At 37.6% G+C, this 20,090-nt stretch overlaps 1 protein-coding gene across 1 annotated transcript in view; it reads left to right on the forward strand.

The window, feature by feature from the left end:
- MLIP (muscular LMNA interacting protein) overlaps positions 1-20,090 on the forward strand; it is a 241,872-nt gene that overhangs the window by 128,110 nt on the left and 93,672 nt on the right. Inside the window, exons 4-5 of the mRNA XM_054722545.1 lie at positions 1,395-2,966; positions 14,652-14,723. Coding sequence (XP_054578520.1) covers positions 1,395-2,966; positions 14,652-14,723 — 1,644 coding nt within the window. The remainder of the gene's footprint in view (positions 1-1,394; positions 2,967-14,651; positions 14,724-20,090) is intronic.

Consider the following 20,090-nt stretch of genomic DNA (forward strand, 5'->3'; position numbering starts at 1 on the left):
CTGGGTTATGCCAATGTACTCAAATATTATTTATTGTGGCAAGAATTTTGTGTTGCAAATACATATGTGGCTTACATATAAAAAAGAAATTAATATTTTGGGTTTGTTTGCTCAGAAACTGGAAAGTCTGGGGTGAGTTGTTTGAATTTATTAGTTTTAAATATTTTTCAGAACTCAAAACTATATGATATGAAAATCTTTACATTAGAACTGATGGCTACCTTAACATGGACACCTTAAGCAAAACCTAGAAGTATCTTTTATTGAATTTTTAAATCAACCTTTTATTAAGTTTAAATATTATGGTCATACATTTTCCTGCTATGTAATGCAAAAAATATATACATATAGAATCACTTAATAAATATTCATTAATGCCCTAAATTCTTTGTTAGACACAAGTAGTTTCTTTTATGAATTGATAGAATCAAATCAATAATTTTGAAAGAAAACCTCTGTTTAAAAGATTTATTTTAGACTCACTTATAATTTCAGTATTTGTCTTAAAAATAGAGCACAGGAATGCATACACCCTGTTATTTCACAGGCTCACCCTAGCCTTGCTTGACAAGGATACATTGTTTCTTTATTGTCTGTCTGTTTTGTGTGGAATTGATGAGTTAGTTGCACTGTTTAAGGTAGATTACATTTGTAAAGTACTCTGGATTCCTTTGACATGAAAGAATATGTGTCCCTTTCACTAACAAACGACCAAGTTGTTTGTTATGTGTTTATCCTGGCAAGTAATTAGGGAAAATATTTTTGTAAGCTAAAATTCCCTCTCTGTTTTGGACTTTGCTTTCACTCTCTCATTGTTTATCATTGTATATTGATATTGGGTGCTGCATCTTTTGAATTCTGGGCATTTCTTTTTAGGTTCACAATATGTAACAGTAGTCCAGATTTTTAGAATTTCAAACTTTGAAGTATGTTAAATTTTTTGAGGACTGTAGTCATTATTATTATATGATGGTTTATATTCTTACAGTGAAAGAAAATCTATTTCATTTTCCGAGGTGAATTTTGAAATTTAGATTGACGATGACTTAAATCTTTTCAAATCACATAAATCCAAATTAAGATAACTCTTTTAGATTCTGTCAATGAATCGTTTTCTAAATGGAAATATGCAAATATAATTTAATATTTATGCTCATTCCGGGGAATAAATGAGCTGTTGTATATAATACTTCAAGTTTTTCAATATTCTTTTTCAAATCCAAAACTATGCCTCTTTGGCCAAACAGTATTTCTTCCATTTTTATGGAAGTTTAAGGTGCCTCTTTTCATGTAAACTATTAGGACTGTTTGCATAAACACACAAGTGCTAAGACTATTTTGATAGTTTCACAAATAATGTCCTATTACAATCTGTCTGTTTCTCTCTCCTCCAGTCAACTTCTTCTTCCGCTACCTCTGAGCAGCTTGCCTGTAAACCACCTGCTTTCTCCTATGTTTCTCCAACTAATCAGAAAGCACCACCTGACCCCGCTAAGCTTGGTGGGGCCTCTGCCCTAGAGGAGTTCCACACTAGGCGGCTGGATGCCAGTGGGGCCCTGGTGGAAGAAACAGCTACGTATTTCCAAACTTCTGCTCACTCATCGCCCTTTTTTGCATCGAAGGGCACCTCCTCGACGTTTCAGTTTCCCCATTCCACCCAGTTATCAGGTTCTAATTTGTCCAGTCCCAGTGAAGCAGATCAGAAACCTGGGCGGACCTCAGAAGTTCTGAAGAAGACAGCGTCAGCCTCACATGTCCTTAGCCCCGGAGAAAGTCTGAGACCCTCTTCTCCTCCACCGTCCTCCAGTGCTTCTCTGAAGTCGAATTCAGCCTCGTACATACCAGTCCGTATTGTCATGCATTCACTCTCTCCAAGTCCCAAACCATTTCCTTCCTCTCTCCATGGCTCTTCTTCCACTATCTGTAGCCCAATGTCTTCTAGTGGAAATCTCTCCAGGTCAGGGGTGAAATCCCCGGTGCCCTCCCGGCTTTCTCTTCTCACTGCCATCCTCAAGTCAAACCCTTCTCACCAGAGACCTTTGTCCCCTGCATCCTGTCCCACTTTCTCTCTCAACTCCCTGGCTTCATCCACACTCACACTTGATCAAAAAGCAAAGCAAGCCCCATCCACACCTAAAAAATCTCTCTCAAGTTGCTCACTGAGCGCCAGGTCTCCTGGGCAGAGGGAACACCAGGATCCTGAATTTAGCCAGCCATCCTTTCACTTACCTTTTTTGACCCAATCTGCTCCCCTTCCTCAGGCACACCCCCTTTCTCCCACAAAACATGAGAGTAGTAGCCATGCTTCTTTGAATGTAGAGAAAACACCATCACCCACTTCTTTGAAGAGTAATCCAATCCCCTCCCTGCTACAAACAAAGACATCGAGTCCTGTAGGTCTTCCTCCTGCTTCACAAAGATTTTATCCTTTTTCTTGGAAGAGCAAAAGGGATGCTGACCTCAGGGGTCCAGAAAAGCCCGGGAATATTTACACATATCCTTCTGCATCAGCCTCCTCTATGTCACCGGCTGCATTTCCCACTAACCAAAGAGCCACACTCTCCTCTCCAGAGAAAAGTTTCCATCCTTCCCCAGTTCTTTCCGACCTGCTACACAGATCCCAGAGAGCATCAGCGCAGCTTTCTGGCCAAGGGCAGAATCCTTCTGCTCCTACTTCACCGCCTGTCTCCAGTGCTAGCTCTGCCTCTCTTCCCAAATTGGGGTCCTCCCTTTCCCCTCACGCTAATCTTCCCACTCAGGCACTCCAGCTCAGTCCTTCAGCACTGCACCCAAATTGTGGCACTGGCACCTTACATTCAAGATTTGGGAAATCGGAAAGCTCAATATCTGACCACAGGTCATCTGTTTCAACCCCATCACCTCCCACCTCTCTAACAAGAACCAAGGAGCTGATTTCACCTTGTGCATTTTCCATGCCAACAGACCCTGAGAATAAGAAACCCAAGGTATTTTTTGCATGTTGCATGGTGCATGCTTGTATTGAAATATGGAAGAAGATTTTTTTTTTTTTTGCAGAGAGGGTAAAATCAGTGATTATGACATTTCATTCTATTCCTATGAGAAAGTGCAAGTGTGGGGTTGGGTGTGGCTAGGATTTGGTATATTTAAACATGGAGTTGACTTATAATCTGCCTAAAGTTGTGCATGTTTCTGTGAAATACTAATTTTGTATATCCTCCTGTTATGATAAATTCTTATATTTTTATTGTTTCAGGCATAATATGGGTTATATTATTGATTCAAAAGTTGAAATTTAAAGCAGCTAGTAGAGATTTGGTGATATGATACATGTCTAATTATTTAATAAGATGGAATCAATTATCCATAAAAATATTCTGTACTGATAGAATTATAGGTAAGATTAGTATAAAAAGAAATATTATCTTAGATCTAGGCCCATATTCTAGGCCAAACCAATTTAAAAACTTTCTATTTCCCTTGCCATCATTCATTTATAAGTATTAATTTTTCCCCTTCTACCAGGTTGATTTCATTATTGCTCTTCATACCTCAAGCTAAATCAATATGCATTTAGCTATATCCACATAGGGCAAAAGGAAATAGAAATTTCCTTTATATGTGAAAATGATTTGATTTATAATACACATGAAAAACTTAGTAATTTGAAATACAGAGAAAATAGACAGGCTGGGTATAAGGAAATAGAATTAAGAAAGTAGAAATATTGACTTTTGAGTACTCCAAAGCAACCCACTGAGCAGAGATGTGAAACTGGCATTTATTTTAATACTAGAAGCCCAGCGTGTGAAATCGCGCTGCCCCACCCACCTGCGTGCTCCTGGCTGTGCTTGCAGCCCCACCCACCTGCCTGCTGCCCTGCCGCACTCGCAGCCTTACCCACATGCGCCTCGCTGCGCCCACCCGCCCGCTGCCTCGCCCACCTGCCAGCCACTAGCCTTGCTGTGATCGGAGCCTGTGGGCCATGGGGGAGGGACCGAGAGGTGCTCCATGCACTTCATGGTGACCAGTTATTTGGTTGTTATGGAGTTACGGCCATGGGCTTTTTATATATATACTAGTGGCCCGGTGAATTAAATTCATGCACAGGGGGGCGGTGTCCCTCAGGCCAGCCTGCACCCACAGGGATCGGGCCTAAACCGGCAGTCCGATATCCCTCTTGCAATCCAGGACTGCTGGCTCTTAACCACTCACCTGCCTACCTGCCTGATCGCCCCTAACCTCTCTGCCTGCTGGCCTGATCAACCACAACTGCCGCCCCTTTCCCCTGGCCACCCCCAACTTCCCTCCCCGCACTGGTCTGCTCACCCCTAACTTCCACTCCCCACCAGCCAGCCTCACCCCCAACTGCCCCCCCCCCGCCGGCCTGCTTGCCCCCAAATGCCACCCCCCACCAGCCTGCTCACCCTCAACTTCCCCCCCCCTCACTGACCTGCTCGCCCCCAACTGCCATCCCCCACCGGCCAGCTTGCCCCCAACTGCCCCCCCCTGCCAGCCTGCTCACCCCCAACTGCCACCCCCCCACCAACCACCTCATCCCCAATTGCCCCCCCCCCCAACTCTGGCTTGCTCACCCCCAACTGCCCCCCCTGCCGGCCTGCTCGTCCCCAACTGCTGGCCTGCTCACCCCCAACTGCCCTTTCCGCTGGCCTGATCACCCCCAACTGTCCCCCCTGCCTGCTTACCCCCAACTGCCCCCCCCGCCAGCCTGCTCATCCCCACCTGCTCTCCCCTGCCGATCTGATCGCCCCTAACCACCTCTGCCTCGGCCCCACCACCATGGCTTTGTCCAGAAGGTCTCCCGGTCTAATTAGCATATTACCTTTTTATTAGTATAGATAGATGAGATGGGAAATATTTGAAGTAATGATCCATAGAGCTCATTTCTTTTGGAAGAAGGCAACACTGCTATAGAACACGCCAGCTTCCCAGCTATTCTCAAAAAATTTAGAATGTGCATATTATACACCGAGAGCTTGGTCATTGCTATATAAATAAAATAAAATTATGAAACTGCTTGTATTAAGAGGGAATTCAAATTTTTAGTTCAGTGAATTGAAGTAACACAGTTTTACTGCCTCCAATTTCCATGGAAACTGTGTCCAACTCTGTTTGAAGGATGTACTTAAGATAGGAAAGATAAAACAACTCACATGCTCTTACTAATGATGTAGTTCAACTTAAAAAGCATGTATGCATTAAACACCCACTGTATGCCTACCTCTATACTAGATTTTTTGAGATGTGTGTATAAATGTGCTTCTGTGTGTATTTAAGGAAAGTAAGAGAGCATTTTTTTCTCTTAAATTTTAAAAAAAATATATCTCTATTGATTTCAGAGAGGAAGGGAGAGGGAGAGAGAGATAGAAACATCAATGACGAGAGAGAATCATTGATCAGCCATCTCCTGCATGCCCCCCCCCCCCCCCTACTGGGGATCGAACCCGCAACCCGAGCATGTGCCCTTGTCTAGAATCGAACCTGGGACCCTTCAGTCTGCAGGCCCACTGGGCCAAACCAGCCAGGGCAATTTTTTTTTTATTAAAAAAATACATATACATAATGTGGAGAAGCTATCTACAGTTATTAAATCTACAATAATGCTAGAAAACAAGTAGAAGGAAATGTTCACATAGTATAATACAGATTACATATAATTGTACACTGAATTTGATATAATAGAAATATCATGAGCGTTAGGCTGGTTGAAATAGTTAGTATTTATCTTAATGAAGAGAAAGGAGTTGATATTTCAGAAAGGGTAAATAACTTGACAAATATATAGAAGTTGATTCCAGGGAAATGTAAGTGGAGACATAAGAAGATTGGCTTATCATTGAATAGTAATGATAATAGTAATGATTATTATAGCAACAGATATCAAACGCTTTCTGTGAATCAAGAAATATCCTAGTAGTTATTCAAAATAGTTAAAAATTAATTAAAAGGAACAATGTCAGTTAATTTTATGACCATATGAGATAGGTAATATTATTTTCTCCATTTTATACACCAAGAAACTGAAGCTCAGTGAACAATTTATTATGTTTTATAGCTGTAAAACAAAAAATTATATAAATTATTATTTTAGCTTTACTTAGTAATTCTAATGAAGGAAATCATTGTTATAGAATAATGATGAGAATTATCAATTTATATAATATTTGAGCCATTTAAAAATGTATTATTAGAGATTATTAAGTCCTTGAATTTTAAACTTTCAAAGCAAATGGGATAGAGAAAAATCTAACATTTTTATAATTCTAAATTGAAAATCTTATTTATTTGAGGTAAAATGACCTAGTGATTATCTTCTTAATGCATATACAATTATGAAATTTATTTGTGCTATATTACAAAAACGTGGTGATGTAAACATTACCCTTTCCTGAATTTATTAACAATTATTGCCTGAACCCTATGGCCAAGCTTCTAGAAATAAATGATAAATTTGATGTAATTAAAATGTAAAAATATTAAGAAATTATAATTTATCTATTTTTACCTGATCCTTTGAACAGAAAAATATTTCTTATAATGGGTAAAACTTATGATAACTTCTGCACAAGGAGTCACTCTCTGAGACATGCTGTTCTTTGTCTATTTATTTCTTCCTTGCTTCTTGCTATTATCTCTCCAGGTAAAAAAAAAAAATCAGCCTGCACATATATATATTTTTTTCAAACTATTTTTGCAGAAATTAAAACCTGAATATAAAAATTCATTAAAATGGATTCTGGAATAGGTAAATCTTACCCCAGTTTCTTTTGATGTTTGAGTAGACTTTATTTAATTGGTAAGATTATTTTATAGATTTACAGGAGAAAAATAGATAAAATCTTTGGGATATCAAAGAATTTATATGCCTTTATGGATTGTTTCTTGTCTTGCTCCTTTTTTTGTGCTGCTAATCTGAGCACAGGGCTACCTTTGAAATTAAAGAGCTTCAGATATATATCAGTTCCACTTAGTGCCAGATCCTAAAAGGAAAGAGGTCCTGGAGTACAAATGGCCATCATATTAAAACATGAATACTTGAATGACATTAGTTCAAAGTCTGGGCCCTGCTGGCCTTTGATATGAAAATAAAATGGAACAGTAGAACATGCTGAGCTAAATTCAGGTACGAAGTATATGTAATGTTTCTTTTTCATAGTTCGAATCTTAAGGTTCTGAATCTGTGTGCATTAGTTTGATACAGTTGACATATTTTAATATCAGATATAGTTAAGAATAACATTTCACAATATGATCAGGTCTGTAGACAGGATGGACATTTCCCAGGATGTTTTTCAGGCTACTCTTTGATCAACATCTATGTTGTCTGAGATATTTTTAACCCCTTGGGAAAGCCTAAACATCACAAAATTAATCCATGGAGTTGTATTCAAATTCTAATATATTTTGCATTTATTTATGAAACAGTTTAAAATTTCTCCTAGTGAGTCATGATGTTCCATACACTCACCCAAGATGATGATGTGCCCGTGTTTGCCTTAAAGTTATTTGGAAACAGCATATTTAAGGAATTAGTTGGGAGCTTTTTGATATTTTATGAACTTATAGCTGGTATTATTTTTTTAAATCTCTTTTTTTTTAAGGCATCAAAACATTTCCAAACATATCATACTGGAAACTTGGTGGCAACAGTCTTTATGTAACTTTCTCCATTTCTGCTAATCCGTATACAATCTGGGAAATGAGCAATATGAAATATACCTCCATGAGCTAAAATGCTTAATGAGGGTTCAAAGAAACCACTCATTCATTCCATAAATATGTACTGAGTGCTTATTGTGTGGAAGGATATGTGCAAGGCACTTTTCAAAGTTGTAAGGATATGTGCAAGGCACTTTTCAAAGTTGTAAGGATATATTTGATGGTGCCACAAATAAAATAACAAAAATGCCTGCTCATAGAAAGTTTATATTCTGTGATGGCACAGAAATAATCAATAATAACCCCCTTCCCAAATAAATACATTTTCTTGTGTGTTAGAAGGACATATGTGGTAATGAAGAAGTATAGCAGGTAAGGGATGGTGTCACAAATTAATAATTGGTGGTCAAGGTAGGTTTCTTTCAGAAGGTGACATGCAAGGAGATGTTGCTCATAAGAGAGTACAGTCAGGAAAAATCCTTGCGGCCAGAGAGTGTTTGGTAGATACAAAGAACAGGGGAGCCAGAGTGGCCCGAGTGGAGTGAGTGAGGGAACTTGAGGTTGTCAGAAGGAGATGTAATTGTGAGCTATTGTAGGCCTGTGAGATCTTGCAGGCCCCTTCTAAGTCTTTGATTTTTAATTTGAGTAAAACGGGAAGCAATTGGTGTGTGTCGGGGGAAGGTTGAATAGATAACTGACAATCTTATCTATCTGGTTGTGCGTGAAGAACAGACTCTAAGAGAGTGTGAGAGGAAGTAAGGAGACCTTAAGAGGCTATTGCAGCCCTGGCCAGTGTTTCTAAGTGGTTAGGTGAGGATTAACAACAACAAAAAGAGGCTATTGCAACAATCTAAGCAAGTGATGGTGGCTCTGGAAGGTTACAGCAGTGAAGACAAAGATAGCATTTCTGTATATATTTTGTAGGTAGAAAAACATTCAGCAATCATTAAAGCTAGCCATATGTGCTGAAACTGGTTTGGCTCAGTGGATAGAGCGTCAGCCTGTGGACTGAAGGGCCCCAGGTTCGTTTCAGGTCAAGGGCACGTACCTTGGTTGTGGGCACATCCCCAGTAGGAGGTGTGCAGGAGGCAGCTGATCGATGTTTCTCTCTCATAGATGTTTCTAGCTCACTATCCCTCTCCCTTCCTCTCTGTAAAAAATCAATAAAATATATTTAAAAAAAAAAAAAAGCTAGCCATATGTGAAAAAGTAAAATAGCTAAACTACACGTCCGTACCTTCTTGTTTCCTTTTTGTCTTTTACTCTACCTCCTCCTCCACAAAGTTTTTGGCACCTTTCAGGGGATTCTAGATTCATGATTCTCCCATCCCTGCTATTTGTCACGTCCATCTCTATACTAACCAATGCTGTGTCCCATTTTCTTTGCTTCTCTCCAGCTTGGTTTTCTGGATTCACCTTAGCAATGATTTACAGTGTCAGGGATTGACAATCCTTCTTTTTTTATTTTTTACCCCTTGGGGAATATTTGCATTTTAATTGAGAGAAGCTTGTGAAGTTTAAATCAAAGAACATACTTAGGAATATATCCCAAGAAACTAGAAACACCAATCAGAAAGGATATATGCACCCCTCTGTTTATAGCAGCACAATTTAATTAAAAAAACAACAACGGAGATTCAAGGTCATGAGTTCAAACCTGAAAGTTCAGATCATTGAAGGAAGATGACTTTAGGAACTTAACGCATTGGAAATGTCTCTGGGGCATGCTTGAATAGGGAAAGAGAGTCTTCAACATCTAAGACTTGGACTGAAGATGAGGAACTAAAATTTTGGGGTTTTATGTCCTCTGAATCAGCATAATTTTCAATTAAATACTTTAATTTTAGTCAAATATTTGCTGAGCATCTGTACTTGCCAGGATGATATTAGGTGTTGGAAATAATATAAAATTCTCCCCTAAAAGATATTACAAGGTAATAGGGATGGAAAAATATTATAATACAATGAAATAAGTATTATACATTTAGAGTGCTGGAAGCACAAAATGATAAATCAGCCATGGAGAGGGCCCCTGGGGAAAAAGTCTAGGACATTTTCTTAGTAGCTACCACTGTCATCTCTCCCTCTCCTACTCCTCCACTTCAGTTATAAAAATCATTATAGAGATTGTGCTCTGCCAGTGATCCAGATGTAAGGGAGGTGTCTGGCAATCTCTTCTGTGAATTGGATCAGGACCTCCGTTGAGCTTTCATCTGAAGGAGAGTCTGACTCAGGCAGTGCAGGCATGTCACTGAAGAGCAGGAAGTATATGTGTAGAGTGATGCTCTCATCTTTGCTCATCGATGCTTCTGGCAGGAGAAGTTGGCCATAGTGAAAGGCAGCCTCTTCACTAGAGTTCTCTTTTGTCATTTATGTAATCTGAGGTCCTGCTCGTCACCTTTACTTAACGTGTAATCATGAGTTCAAATCCCCGATTCTTCAGGCAACTAATATAGTTCACTTTGAGATCTTCTGGGTCTTTATTACTAGAGCCTGGTGTGGAAATTTAGGCAACAGGGGATAGGACAAGGGTGGGGAATATTTTCTGAAGAAGAAGGATATGCTCTTGCTATCCCCACCCTCATATCCAGGATTTATATTGTAATATCCAGGATTGCCTATAAATAGGATTAGTTCTGATAAACTTATGTCCTAAAACTCCATTTCCTTTTCTTTTTTTTATTAAGGTATTATATGTGTACATATCTTACCCTTGCCCCCCGACCACCCCACTCCCATACATGCCCTCACCTCCCAGAGTCTAAAACTCCATTTCCTTTTCTAAACCTAAACTTTGCAGTGTAGCTGTCATGTAGTGGATATTTAAGACATAGTTATTGACCCTAGCTGGTTTGGCTCAGTGGATAGAGCGTCGACCTGCGGACTCAAGGGTCCCAGGTTCAATTCCAGTCAAGGGCACATACCAGGGTTGCGGGCTCATTCCCCAGTGGAGGGCGTTCAGGAGGCAGCAAATCAATGATTCTCTTTCATCATTGATGTTTCTATCTCTCTCTCCCTCTCCCTCTCTGAAATCAATAAAAATATATTAAGAAAAGACATAGTTATTGGATATAGGCTAAAAGCATAGATTAAAAATTGAAGGGATACAATAAGTATCATTAATTTGTTTGCTAAATTCAGGGTCAGGCTGGTCAGGTCTACCTTTTGTGATTCGCTGAAGGTGATTCCAACCTGCAATATGATAGTCTATTATTCAAGTTATAATTACCTTGACTAGAGTGATTTCTAATTTTAAACAAAGGAAGGGAAAGAAATTAATCTGGTTTAATACCTGGAAGCCTTAGAATGCTGAGGAAGAAATATGTTTCAAATTAGAATGTTGTTAAAAGAACCCAGAGGAAATATAGTGAACCTAAAACATATCTCCTATGGCAACAAGAATGATTTTCAGACTGAAAAGAGAAAGCTATATATGTCTTAGAGATGCATAAAGCCTAAGATAGATGAGGAACTAGAAAGATTGCCTAGTTCTGAGTAAGTTAATATTTCCTGGTCTAGATAAATTGTGTCTGAAAACAGATGACATTTCTACTTCTATTGCAAAACTATTGTAACTGATGGGAAATAAGAGATTTACCAGGGAAAAAAGACAAGCCATATGTTCCATTTTTCAAAAAAAATGGAAGATAATTTCTGAAAATTATAACCTATATTCTTAGTTTATGAATGTTTACAACAACAGTTATAACTGGAAGTGAGACAGTTTTTTCAAGCAACAGACCTTTATTTCTTGAATGCCCTCCACGTTCTAGCTTTTGTGATATCTTTCACTATATCAAGAACAAAAAGAGATATGTGAGTATAACAACTTGTTTCTGTGAACTCACATTTATTCCAAGTGCTCAATCCAAAGAATCCTCAAGGTCACTCTCTAATCCATTAACTTATTTCACATTTCTGCACATTATTTGTCTTTCTAAAACTTGTCCTTTGCTTTCTTATTTGTTTATAGTTTGTCTCTATTCATGAGGATGCAAGCTCTAGAGAGTAAAGGCTTTCTATGTCTTCTTCACTGTACTTAGAGCAATGCATATCACAAATTACATGATAATATTTTGTTGAATGAATTCATGAATTGAACTGTTATATCCAAATGTATTTATAGGATTGATTGATGGCAGAACCCCGTAGGCAAGAGCTCTTTATCACTGGTATATGACTTGAATGAAAATACAAATGACATGCCTAACAAACAGTTCATGAAATAATATAAACAATTTTTATCTTCATAGTTTACAGTGACAACCCAAATCTAGTCAGATGAAATTGGATAGAGATAATGCCTAAAGTACTATTTTTGGATCTAGAGAAAAAGCATACCTGCATAATGGAGTTTGATTTCAACAAATGTTTTAAAAAATAAAAGGATTAGAGATTGTAGGCCACCGTGAAGTTCTGGGAGCCAGAAATCCAAAGTCAGGGTGTTAGCCGGGCTGCACTCTCTCCCGTCTCCCGTCCTTGCCTCTTCCAGCTTCTGGGGCTCCCAGCTCTCTTTGGCTTCTGGCTGCATAACTCCCATCTCTGCCTTTGTCCTCATATGGCCTTCTCCTCTCATGCTTCATATGACGCAACAATATGAACTAACTCCAACTTCACTCTCCTGTATATTCTAAACTCACCACAAAAAACAAGGAGACAATTCTAATTATTATAATCTTCATTGTATTAGTTGACTTTATTGCCAAATCATAGATGTGATGATTATATTCTACTTTGTGTTAAAAATACATAGAGTTAAACACATGACTTTTCAAAATTTAAAGAAATATACACAGAGCAAAATGATGAGAATAGTGAAATTCATCAGTTAAGGATTGGTAAGGAGGGGTTGATAGGAATAGCAGTATAACTATCATGCCTAAGAGAGCTCTTAGAATGAACATGATTCGAAGGGGAGAGAAATAGGAACAATGGAATGGTTGTATTGTATTTTGGCTCAATATGAGGAAGAATTTTGCACCAATTCTAACAATTATGCTAAATGTGTTGCCTTGGAGGTAGGCAATTCTTCATGTGGTGGCAGAACAGAGGATCAGAGAGATTTATGTCTTGGATGGGGGCGTTAAACCAGATGGCCTTCAACATCACTTCTGATTCCAAGATTCTATGGCATAATATGTGCATTAACAAGATACCTCTCTGTACAGGTTTCTCCAGCTATAATCTTTAGAGCAGTTGAAGACAGGAGGACAAATGTTATAAATGATTATGCTCCCTGAAATGATAGGCAAAGGTATATGGTAGATAAGTGCACTGTTGTTGAGCTGGAGTGTCTGCACCCAGATCCCAGCTCTGACTTATTAGCTAGTGATCTTACATAAGTTATTTAACATCCCTGCATTTTAGTTTCCATATATCAAATGGATATAATATAGTATCTGCCTAATAGGTTTTCTGTAATAATAAAATGAGGTAATACACAAAAAGCTTTTAGAATTATACCTGGCTCATAGTGATTGCTAGCTATTATTATTATTATTATTATTATTATTATTATTGCAGTTATTATTATCATTAAATAGGATAAAATAATCATGGAGTATTAATGATATATTTTATTTTATAATATTTGTCTTTAGATATTCTTTAGGAGAATGTATTATATTATAGAAAAAGGATGGCTATTGGATCCAGGCAAGCCTGGATGTCAAACCTGTTTCTTACTTTTTATGGGCTCTTTAGTCTTAGACTAGACTACACCTGACCTCACCATGTCTCCTTTTCCTAATGACTCTTTATAGTCTTGTGGGAAATTAAATGATGCAATATATATAAAATTTCTCAGTAATAAATGTCAGTTCTTATTCCCCATGAAGAGATGACATTTCATTTTGTTTTTTTATACAAATAAGTTATTGTCTGGAGGCCATAGCAATTCATATAGAGATTTAGGGCTTAAAAGGGACCTGAGACTTCTTTTGGGTCTGGAATTTATTTCTCTTACCTTCATTGTACCAGTTTAATGAAGGTTATTTCAATTATATCCATAAAACTCAAGGATTTATTTGACTTGATTGCCCTGTCTTCTTCTGTAGACCATTTAGTATGCTTTTTAGTGGACTGAGGCAATGTGGAGCTGTGTGCAGATTTCCCCTTGCCTCCGAGTCTCTGGGTAAGCTACCTGAGACAGGGGCTTCTGAAATGATAGGAACCTTGAACTTAGTTAAGCAGCTTGGAACCCAGAGCGGTATCAAAGCTGGGCTTTTGATTATGAATATTATCTTGATTTCTACAACTTCCTCATGTTCAGCCTTCTCCCCCCAATACTACACAAAACGAAACTATATTACACTGAGTTGTACTTAAAACGCAGGACATTTTATCATTTGATTCATTAACATTACTATATTAGAAAATACAGGAGATGATAAGGTCTAAAAAATAAATTTAAGATCAAGAGCTTTCTAGTTTTTCCATTTTAGAGTTAAATTGATGAAATTACTTCTATTCAAAATATGCTGCTTAATAAAATGCTACTAAATTTTATGTAGTCTGATCTTTGTTTTTATAAATGATATAAGAGAATATATCATGAGATCAATATAATTTATTGGCATAATATTTGTTAATTATGGCACTATGAAAAATACTTTTCTTTGAGAATCAAAACAACAAAAAATAAATAAAAAGCAACCATCACATTGAAAGAATAGCACTCCTATGAGGAAATGCTGCTAATGAGAAATTTATATATAACTTTCTAGAGAGTGATACGTTTGAAATCTGAAGCTATATATCATATAATTGCCTATAATCACTAGACTGATATTTTACTGCTGTGATAGTTCATTGCTTCTCTAATGAAATATTAACATGGGGAGCTAATTTTTTTCTGTCAGGAACACGTTGGTCAAGCATAATAACTGTTTTCTTCGATAACTTGTCATTTAACCTGGTAGAACTACTCTAAAATTATGTCATGTTCTTCCCACTTTTCATCTCCACTCTTGCTTTCTGGTTACCCATTCTAGCAATACAAGACCAGTTCAAGCTACAAGGCTTTTGCGGCAATCCCTACCAACACATTGCTTTTGGAACAGAAGGTCAGTGTTGGCTGAAAAGCAGAGTAAATTTTATGTTTACGATGTCACTTTTGTTATGTTTTCTAAAATTTCTGTTTTAAAGTTCTGTCTTTACTAAAATAAAATTCTACTCTCAGTTTAGGATGATGTGAAGAAAACATCTTGGTGAATAAAATTGAAGACATCATCAATTTATCATTAGAGGCTAGATATGAGCCTAGAGTGTCCAGTCCAATGTCAAGTAGCCCTGGAAAACTTAATTTAGATTTGGAAGGATCCTGTCCTTTGGAATTTTAGATTGTTGTTATATTCAAGAGCTTCCACCTCTATTTGCATTGGTCAAAAGAGTAGAGGCAAATGGGGTTACATGTGAAACTGGCTAGCTTGGTCAAAACTTGGTGACTTGAAGTGGCTTGCACAGTGTAGAAACGTGTTAGCTGAGTATCCAGGTTAGCTCCTTAGATCCCATCATGGGTAAACCTCTTTATACATTCCTGCTGGCTACTGATCCGACCTCCATAAATGAGAGGGAAGATTGAGATCACTTCCAGTGATCCATGCTTTTGCATGACTTGAGGGCACTTTTGCTTTGCTATTCAGTCATTAATTATAAAATTATAGGATTCTACTTAAGTAGGTAACTTAAATTACAGCCTCTTATTCAATAAGCACATTACAGATGCTCAAATGAAGGCCAAATGGAGGATCATATCAGAATCAAAGTGGAATCAATTATAGAATCTATGAAATTGTTCATTTCATATGTTATTTTGGTGATATTTATTTAGGCAATTTATCTCTTTGTGCATTAAACTCATTTATGTCCCCTCCCTAGTGTAATTAGTATTTCAGGTACTGTTATTATCATTTATAAAATGTTAATGTTTGCCAATCAGGTAGTATTTTGATCACGGGTTTATGAATCTACATTTTTATTATTTTAGCATAATCTGGGGAATAAAATCTTTGCATGATCTCTTGTTTGAAAAGTAGGAATTGTTAGTGGAAAATGCTAAGTAGCATGTAGGTGAGCATTAGTGGGAAGCATTTTTTATCCTATATAATAAAAGCCGAATATGCTAAGTGTCTGGTCATCCATTAAACCAATCAAAGGGTAATATGCTAATGATATGCTAAGGCTGCTCAACCGCTTGCTGTGATGTGCACTGACCACCAGGGGGCAGATGCTCCGACTGGTAGGTTAGCTTGCTGCTGGGGTCCAGCCGATCCGGACTGAGTGAGATGGACTGGACACGCCCTGGAGCCCTCCTGTGATCCTTCTCTGGCTGGCCAACCTCCATGTCCCTCCCCAGCCTTGATCATGCACTGGTGGGGTCCCTCACCCTGGCTTGCTCCCTCTCGCAATCTGGGACCCCTCAGAGGATGTCAGAGAGCCGGTTTCGGCCCAGTCCCGCTCAATGCAGGAGCTACCCCCTGATGGTCAGTGAGCTCCCACAGGGGGAGCGCCACTCAGCCCGAAGCTGGACTTATGGCTGGTGAGCGCAGCGGCAGTGGCAGAAGCCTTCTCTGCCTCCGCAGCAGCGCTAAGGATGTCCAACTTCTGGCTTAGGCCCACTCCCGGATATCCCCTGAGGGCTCCCAGACTGAGCAGGCGCAGGCCAGGCTGAGGGACCCCCTGCCCAGTGGTGCACTGGGCCTCTAGTATCATATATCTCTGATAACTAATTCCAAATTATACACATGTAGTTGAGGATGTATTGTATATATCTGAATGCTTTGAACTGAGGATTGGGGGGCGGGGGTGTCACTGGGCTTCAGGGAGATTGGAAGCTTTTTCTCTAGCTTCTCTTCTAAATTTCTACCTTTTATAACTCAATAAATAATAGTCCTAAAACTCTGATTTCAGGAGGTTTCAGAAGAATGCAAGAAGTGCACCAATTGCCCATTATTTCAATGGCCTATTGTTATGTTGAATCATAGTAGCAGTGTTCCCTCAGCACAGACTCTCTGCCCATTTCAGATGGACATTTCTGAAATCTGGTCATTAGTTCCTGCCTTCGCAGAAATAGGAGAAACTCTTCCCCTGAAGCAGCCAGGCAGGGAGGAGAATTAGGGGCCTATTGGGTCATGGTGTCCTTTCTTCATACTTGTCTCACCTAAACTGTCATATTTTCCTGTATCTGAGTGCTTCTACTATATGAATGTTTTATTTAGAAAATAAAACAGTTAATTCTTCTTGAAAAGTTTTTGTAAGATAAAGTTGGATGGCATTATTAGTTCCAAAATTTCTGTCTACCAGCTCTCTTTTCTTCCAATTAAATGGATTTTAGAGATTATAATTTACTAGAGGCCTAGTGCATGAATTTGTGCACCAGTGGGGTCCCTCAGCCTGATCTGCAGGATCGGGCTGAAACCAGCTCTCTGACATCCCCTGAGGGGTCCTGGATAGCAAGAGGGTGCAGGCCAGGCCGAAGGACCCCACTGGTGCATGATCAGGGCCAGGGAGGGATACAAGTGGTTGGCCAGCCAGGGAGGGACCATGGGATGGCTCCAGGGCATGTCTGGCCCATCTTGCTCAGTCCGGATCTGCTGGACCCCAGCAGCAAGTTAACCTACCAGTTGGAGCATCTGCCCCCTGGTGGTCAGTGCATGTCATAGTGAGTGGTTGAGCAGCCTTAGCATATCATTAGAATATTACACTTTGATTGGTTGAATGGATGACTGGATGACTGGACATTTAGCATATTAGGCTTTTATTATATAGAATTAATCATTGAAAGGGAAGAACCATTAACTTAATTTCTAATTTTATCACAGACCTATTTCATCAATGTGTATGGTGATATCACTATATATTTAATCTAATACAACTTCATAGGGGAGAATTTTTATGTTTTCAATTTTGAATAAAACATAGTTTTTAGGAAAATTATTATTTTTGTTGTTATTACACCAAAATGTAAATGTCATGATGCCTAATTTAAAATATTATTCTAGAGAGGATTCATTATTATACAAGCAATAATGTGGGTAATTATCTCTTGGCTAAGATAAATTGTTTTTGGACCATGAATATTTTTGGACCATGAATTGCTCAAAGATCTCGTGATATGATTTGATGTTTGTTTTTGCTTTAGAGCCTTTGTGTAATTCCACATATTTTTTTCTGGCTTTTCCATAGTATGTGCTCCTCAATAAGAAACTTTATAAGAATTTTTAAATAGCAAAAGTCTTATCACAAGATTTTATGAGAGCTTATTTCCATTTCCATTAATATTTCTTGAATAATATTTGTGTTGCTCTTTTCATAGTTGTAGTTTCAAAAAATAAATCTGGTAATTTAGACCTTTTTACCTATCTGTTTATACCAGCAATTTTCAACTGGCATGCCACAATAATTTTTAAAACATGCAATATCTGACTATGTAGTCAGGGGCACTGACCTCTTTTCCCTTAGATTGTCAAATATAATAATAGTCAACACAACAAAAGCCATCCAGTGTGAAGGAATCAAAATGATACCTTTTTCTTTATTCAGATGGGCCAAAAATGTATTTATTGGTGTGTCACAGAATTTTAGTAATTAGTTTATGTTGTACAATGAGATGAAAAAGGTTGAAAATTGCTGGTTTATACAATAGAACTCATCCTATAATGTTTAAATAGCAGGATTTTATTTCTGAATTGAGTGAGAAAATTAAGACTATAATCATTAGAAACTCATCGATTTTGGAAAGCATTAGCATTATGGAATATTTTAAATCACGGAAGCTTTTTTGAGATCCGTTTAATATAACAAAGAACACCGCCTTTAAAGTGTAGGGTAATGCTGCAGTCTCATTATAATAATCGGTTAGCATCTATACTATAGAATGCCTTGAAGAGAGAGTTAACAATTTATTCAAGCCTTAGTTCAACAATTAATTCTTGCCCCAAGTCAAATTAAACCTATGGTTGACATTTTAAACATTATGTTTATAGAATATAGTATAGGAATTATTAGGAAGGGACCAGAGTCACTTAAAAATAACACTATTTTTAAAAGCAAGATTTTCTCCAAATTCAAACACAGGCATCCCTTACCATGAGACATTAAGCCATCATTGAATCACTGGATTGGTTTCAGATTTAATCACCCCTAGATGAAGCACATAATTTTCAAAAGAGTACATTTTGTTGGCAGGGGATATGAGGTTTCTGGTACTTCTGTTCTATAATTTATTTTCTGCATCAAAACTGAAATTTATAGCATATTCAGTATTCTTTTTTCCCTATGTACATTTAGGAGGAAAGCATTTTTAGCTTTTCTTAACTAAAGCTTTATAGGAAGAGGTAAATGTAAGTATCATCTTTTAACGTGTTTGCTTCAGGGTCTTTGGCTTAATCTGCTGCTAATAATGATGTCCAAGCTTGAGATGAGGATGAAATACAAGTGATTATAAAGCAGGAACAAAGTAATCAGATTACTTTGCATTTGCAACTGTTCACAGACCTTATTACAATATGTTCAACAATATACTGAGCTCTGTAGAGAAAATAATTTTGATGTGGGCATTAGTTGTTTTAGTCTCTATTTGTGTACTGTTCTCAGAGAATGTTAAAAGTGTCTCTTATTGACTAAGCTTTTTATCATCTGAGTTTGATAGCAATGGTTAAAAAGTTAAAATTAAGCTGCAGAGTACATATTGATATTCTAAATAAGTGGATTATTATTTTCACTGTGCATTTGAGTTCAGGAAAGGAAAGATGAAGGTGGGAATATTTCCATGAAATCATATAATATGGATCTTTATTGTCTCTCAAGTCATTAATATTTTTCAATAATAGTATAAAATTTCTTCTTGAAAAATAATTTAAATTCTTTGTTCTTTTCATCACATGTATTCTTTGGGATAAAATCAAGGCTATGATCACTACTGTTTTACAACAAATGACATTACTATCCAACAAATGGCATTTTAAAGATACTTTTAATTCATTAGCTACACATGTTTGAAAGAAAAATTCTAGAGGAGCTCAATTTTATAAATAGCATATATAAGTTACAGTATTAATTATTCAAACAAAACTTCTGGGATAAAATTTATTTTGGGTGAAAGGAAAATAAGCAACCACTTTGAAGACTATGCAAAAAAATAAAAAGTTAAAAGATTTGAAATATCTCATCAGCTGTCAAACCATTTTATTCTAAGTTGCCAGTTTAATTTTTTAAGACATGAGTTGGTAAACTCCAATGTGCTTAAACATATGTCTTTGGGTAAGACTATTTTAAGATCTCTGTGTGTCTGAAAAATTTAACAAAATCTGGTTGCTAACTTAGCATATGGCTTATACTAGAGAGACATCTCTTAATTTAGTTTAGTATAAAGAGTGAATTCGTTCCCAATTTCTTTAGCAATGGAGAAGTGCCAGGACCCAATTCTAAAC

This window comes from Eptesicus fuscus, chromosome 10 (assembly GCF_027574615.1).
Source record: "Eptesicus fuscus isolate TK198812 chromosome 10, DD_ASM_mEF_20220401, whole genome shotgun sequence".
NCBI lineage: Eukaryota > Metazoa > Chordata > Mammalia > Chiroptera > Vespertilionidae > Eptesicus > Eptesicus fuscus.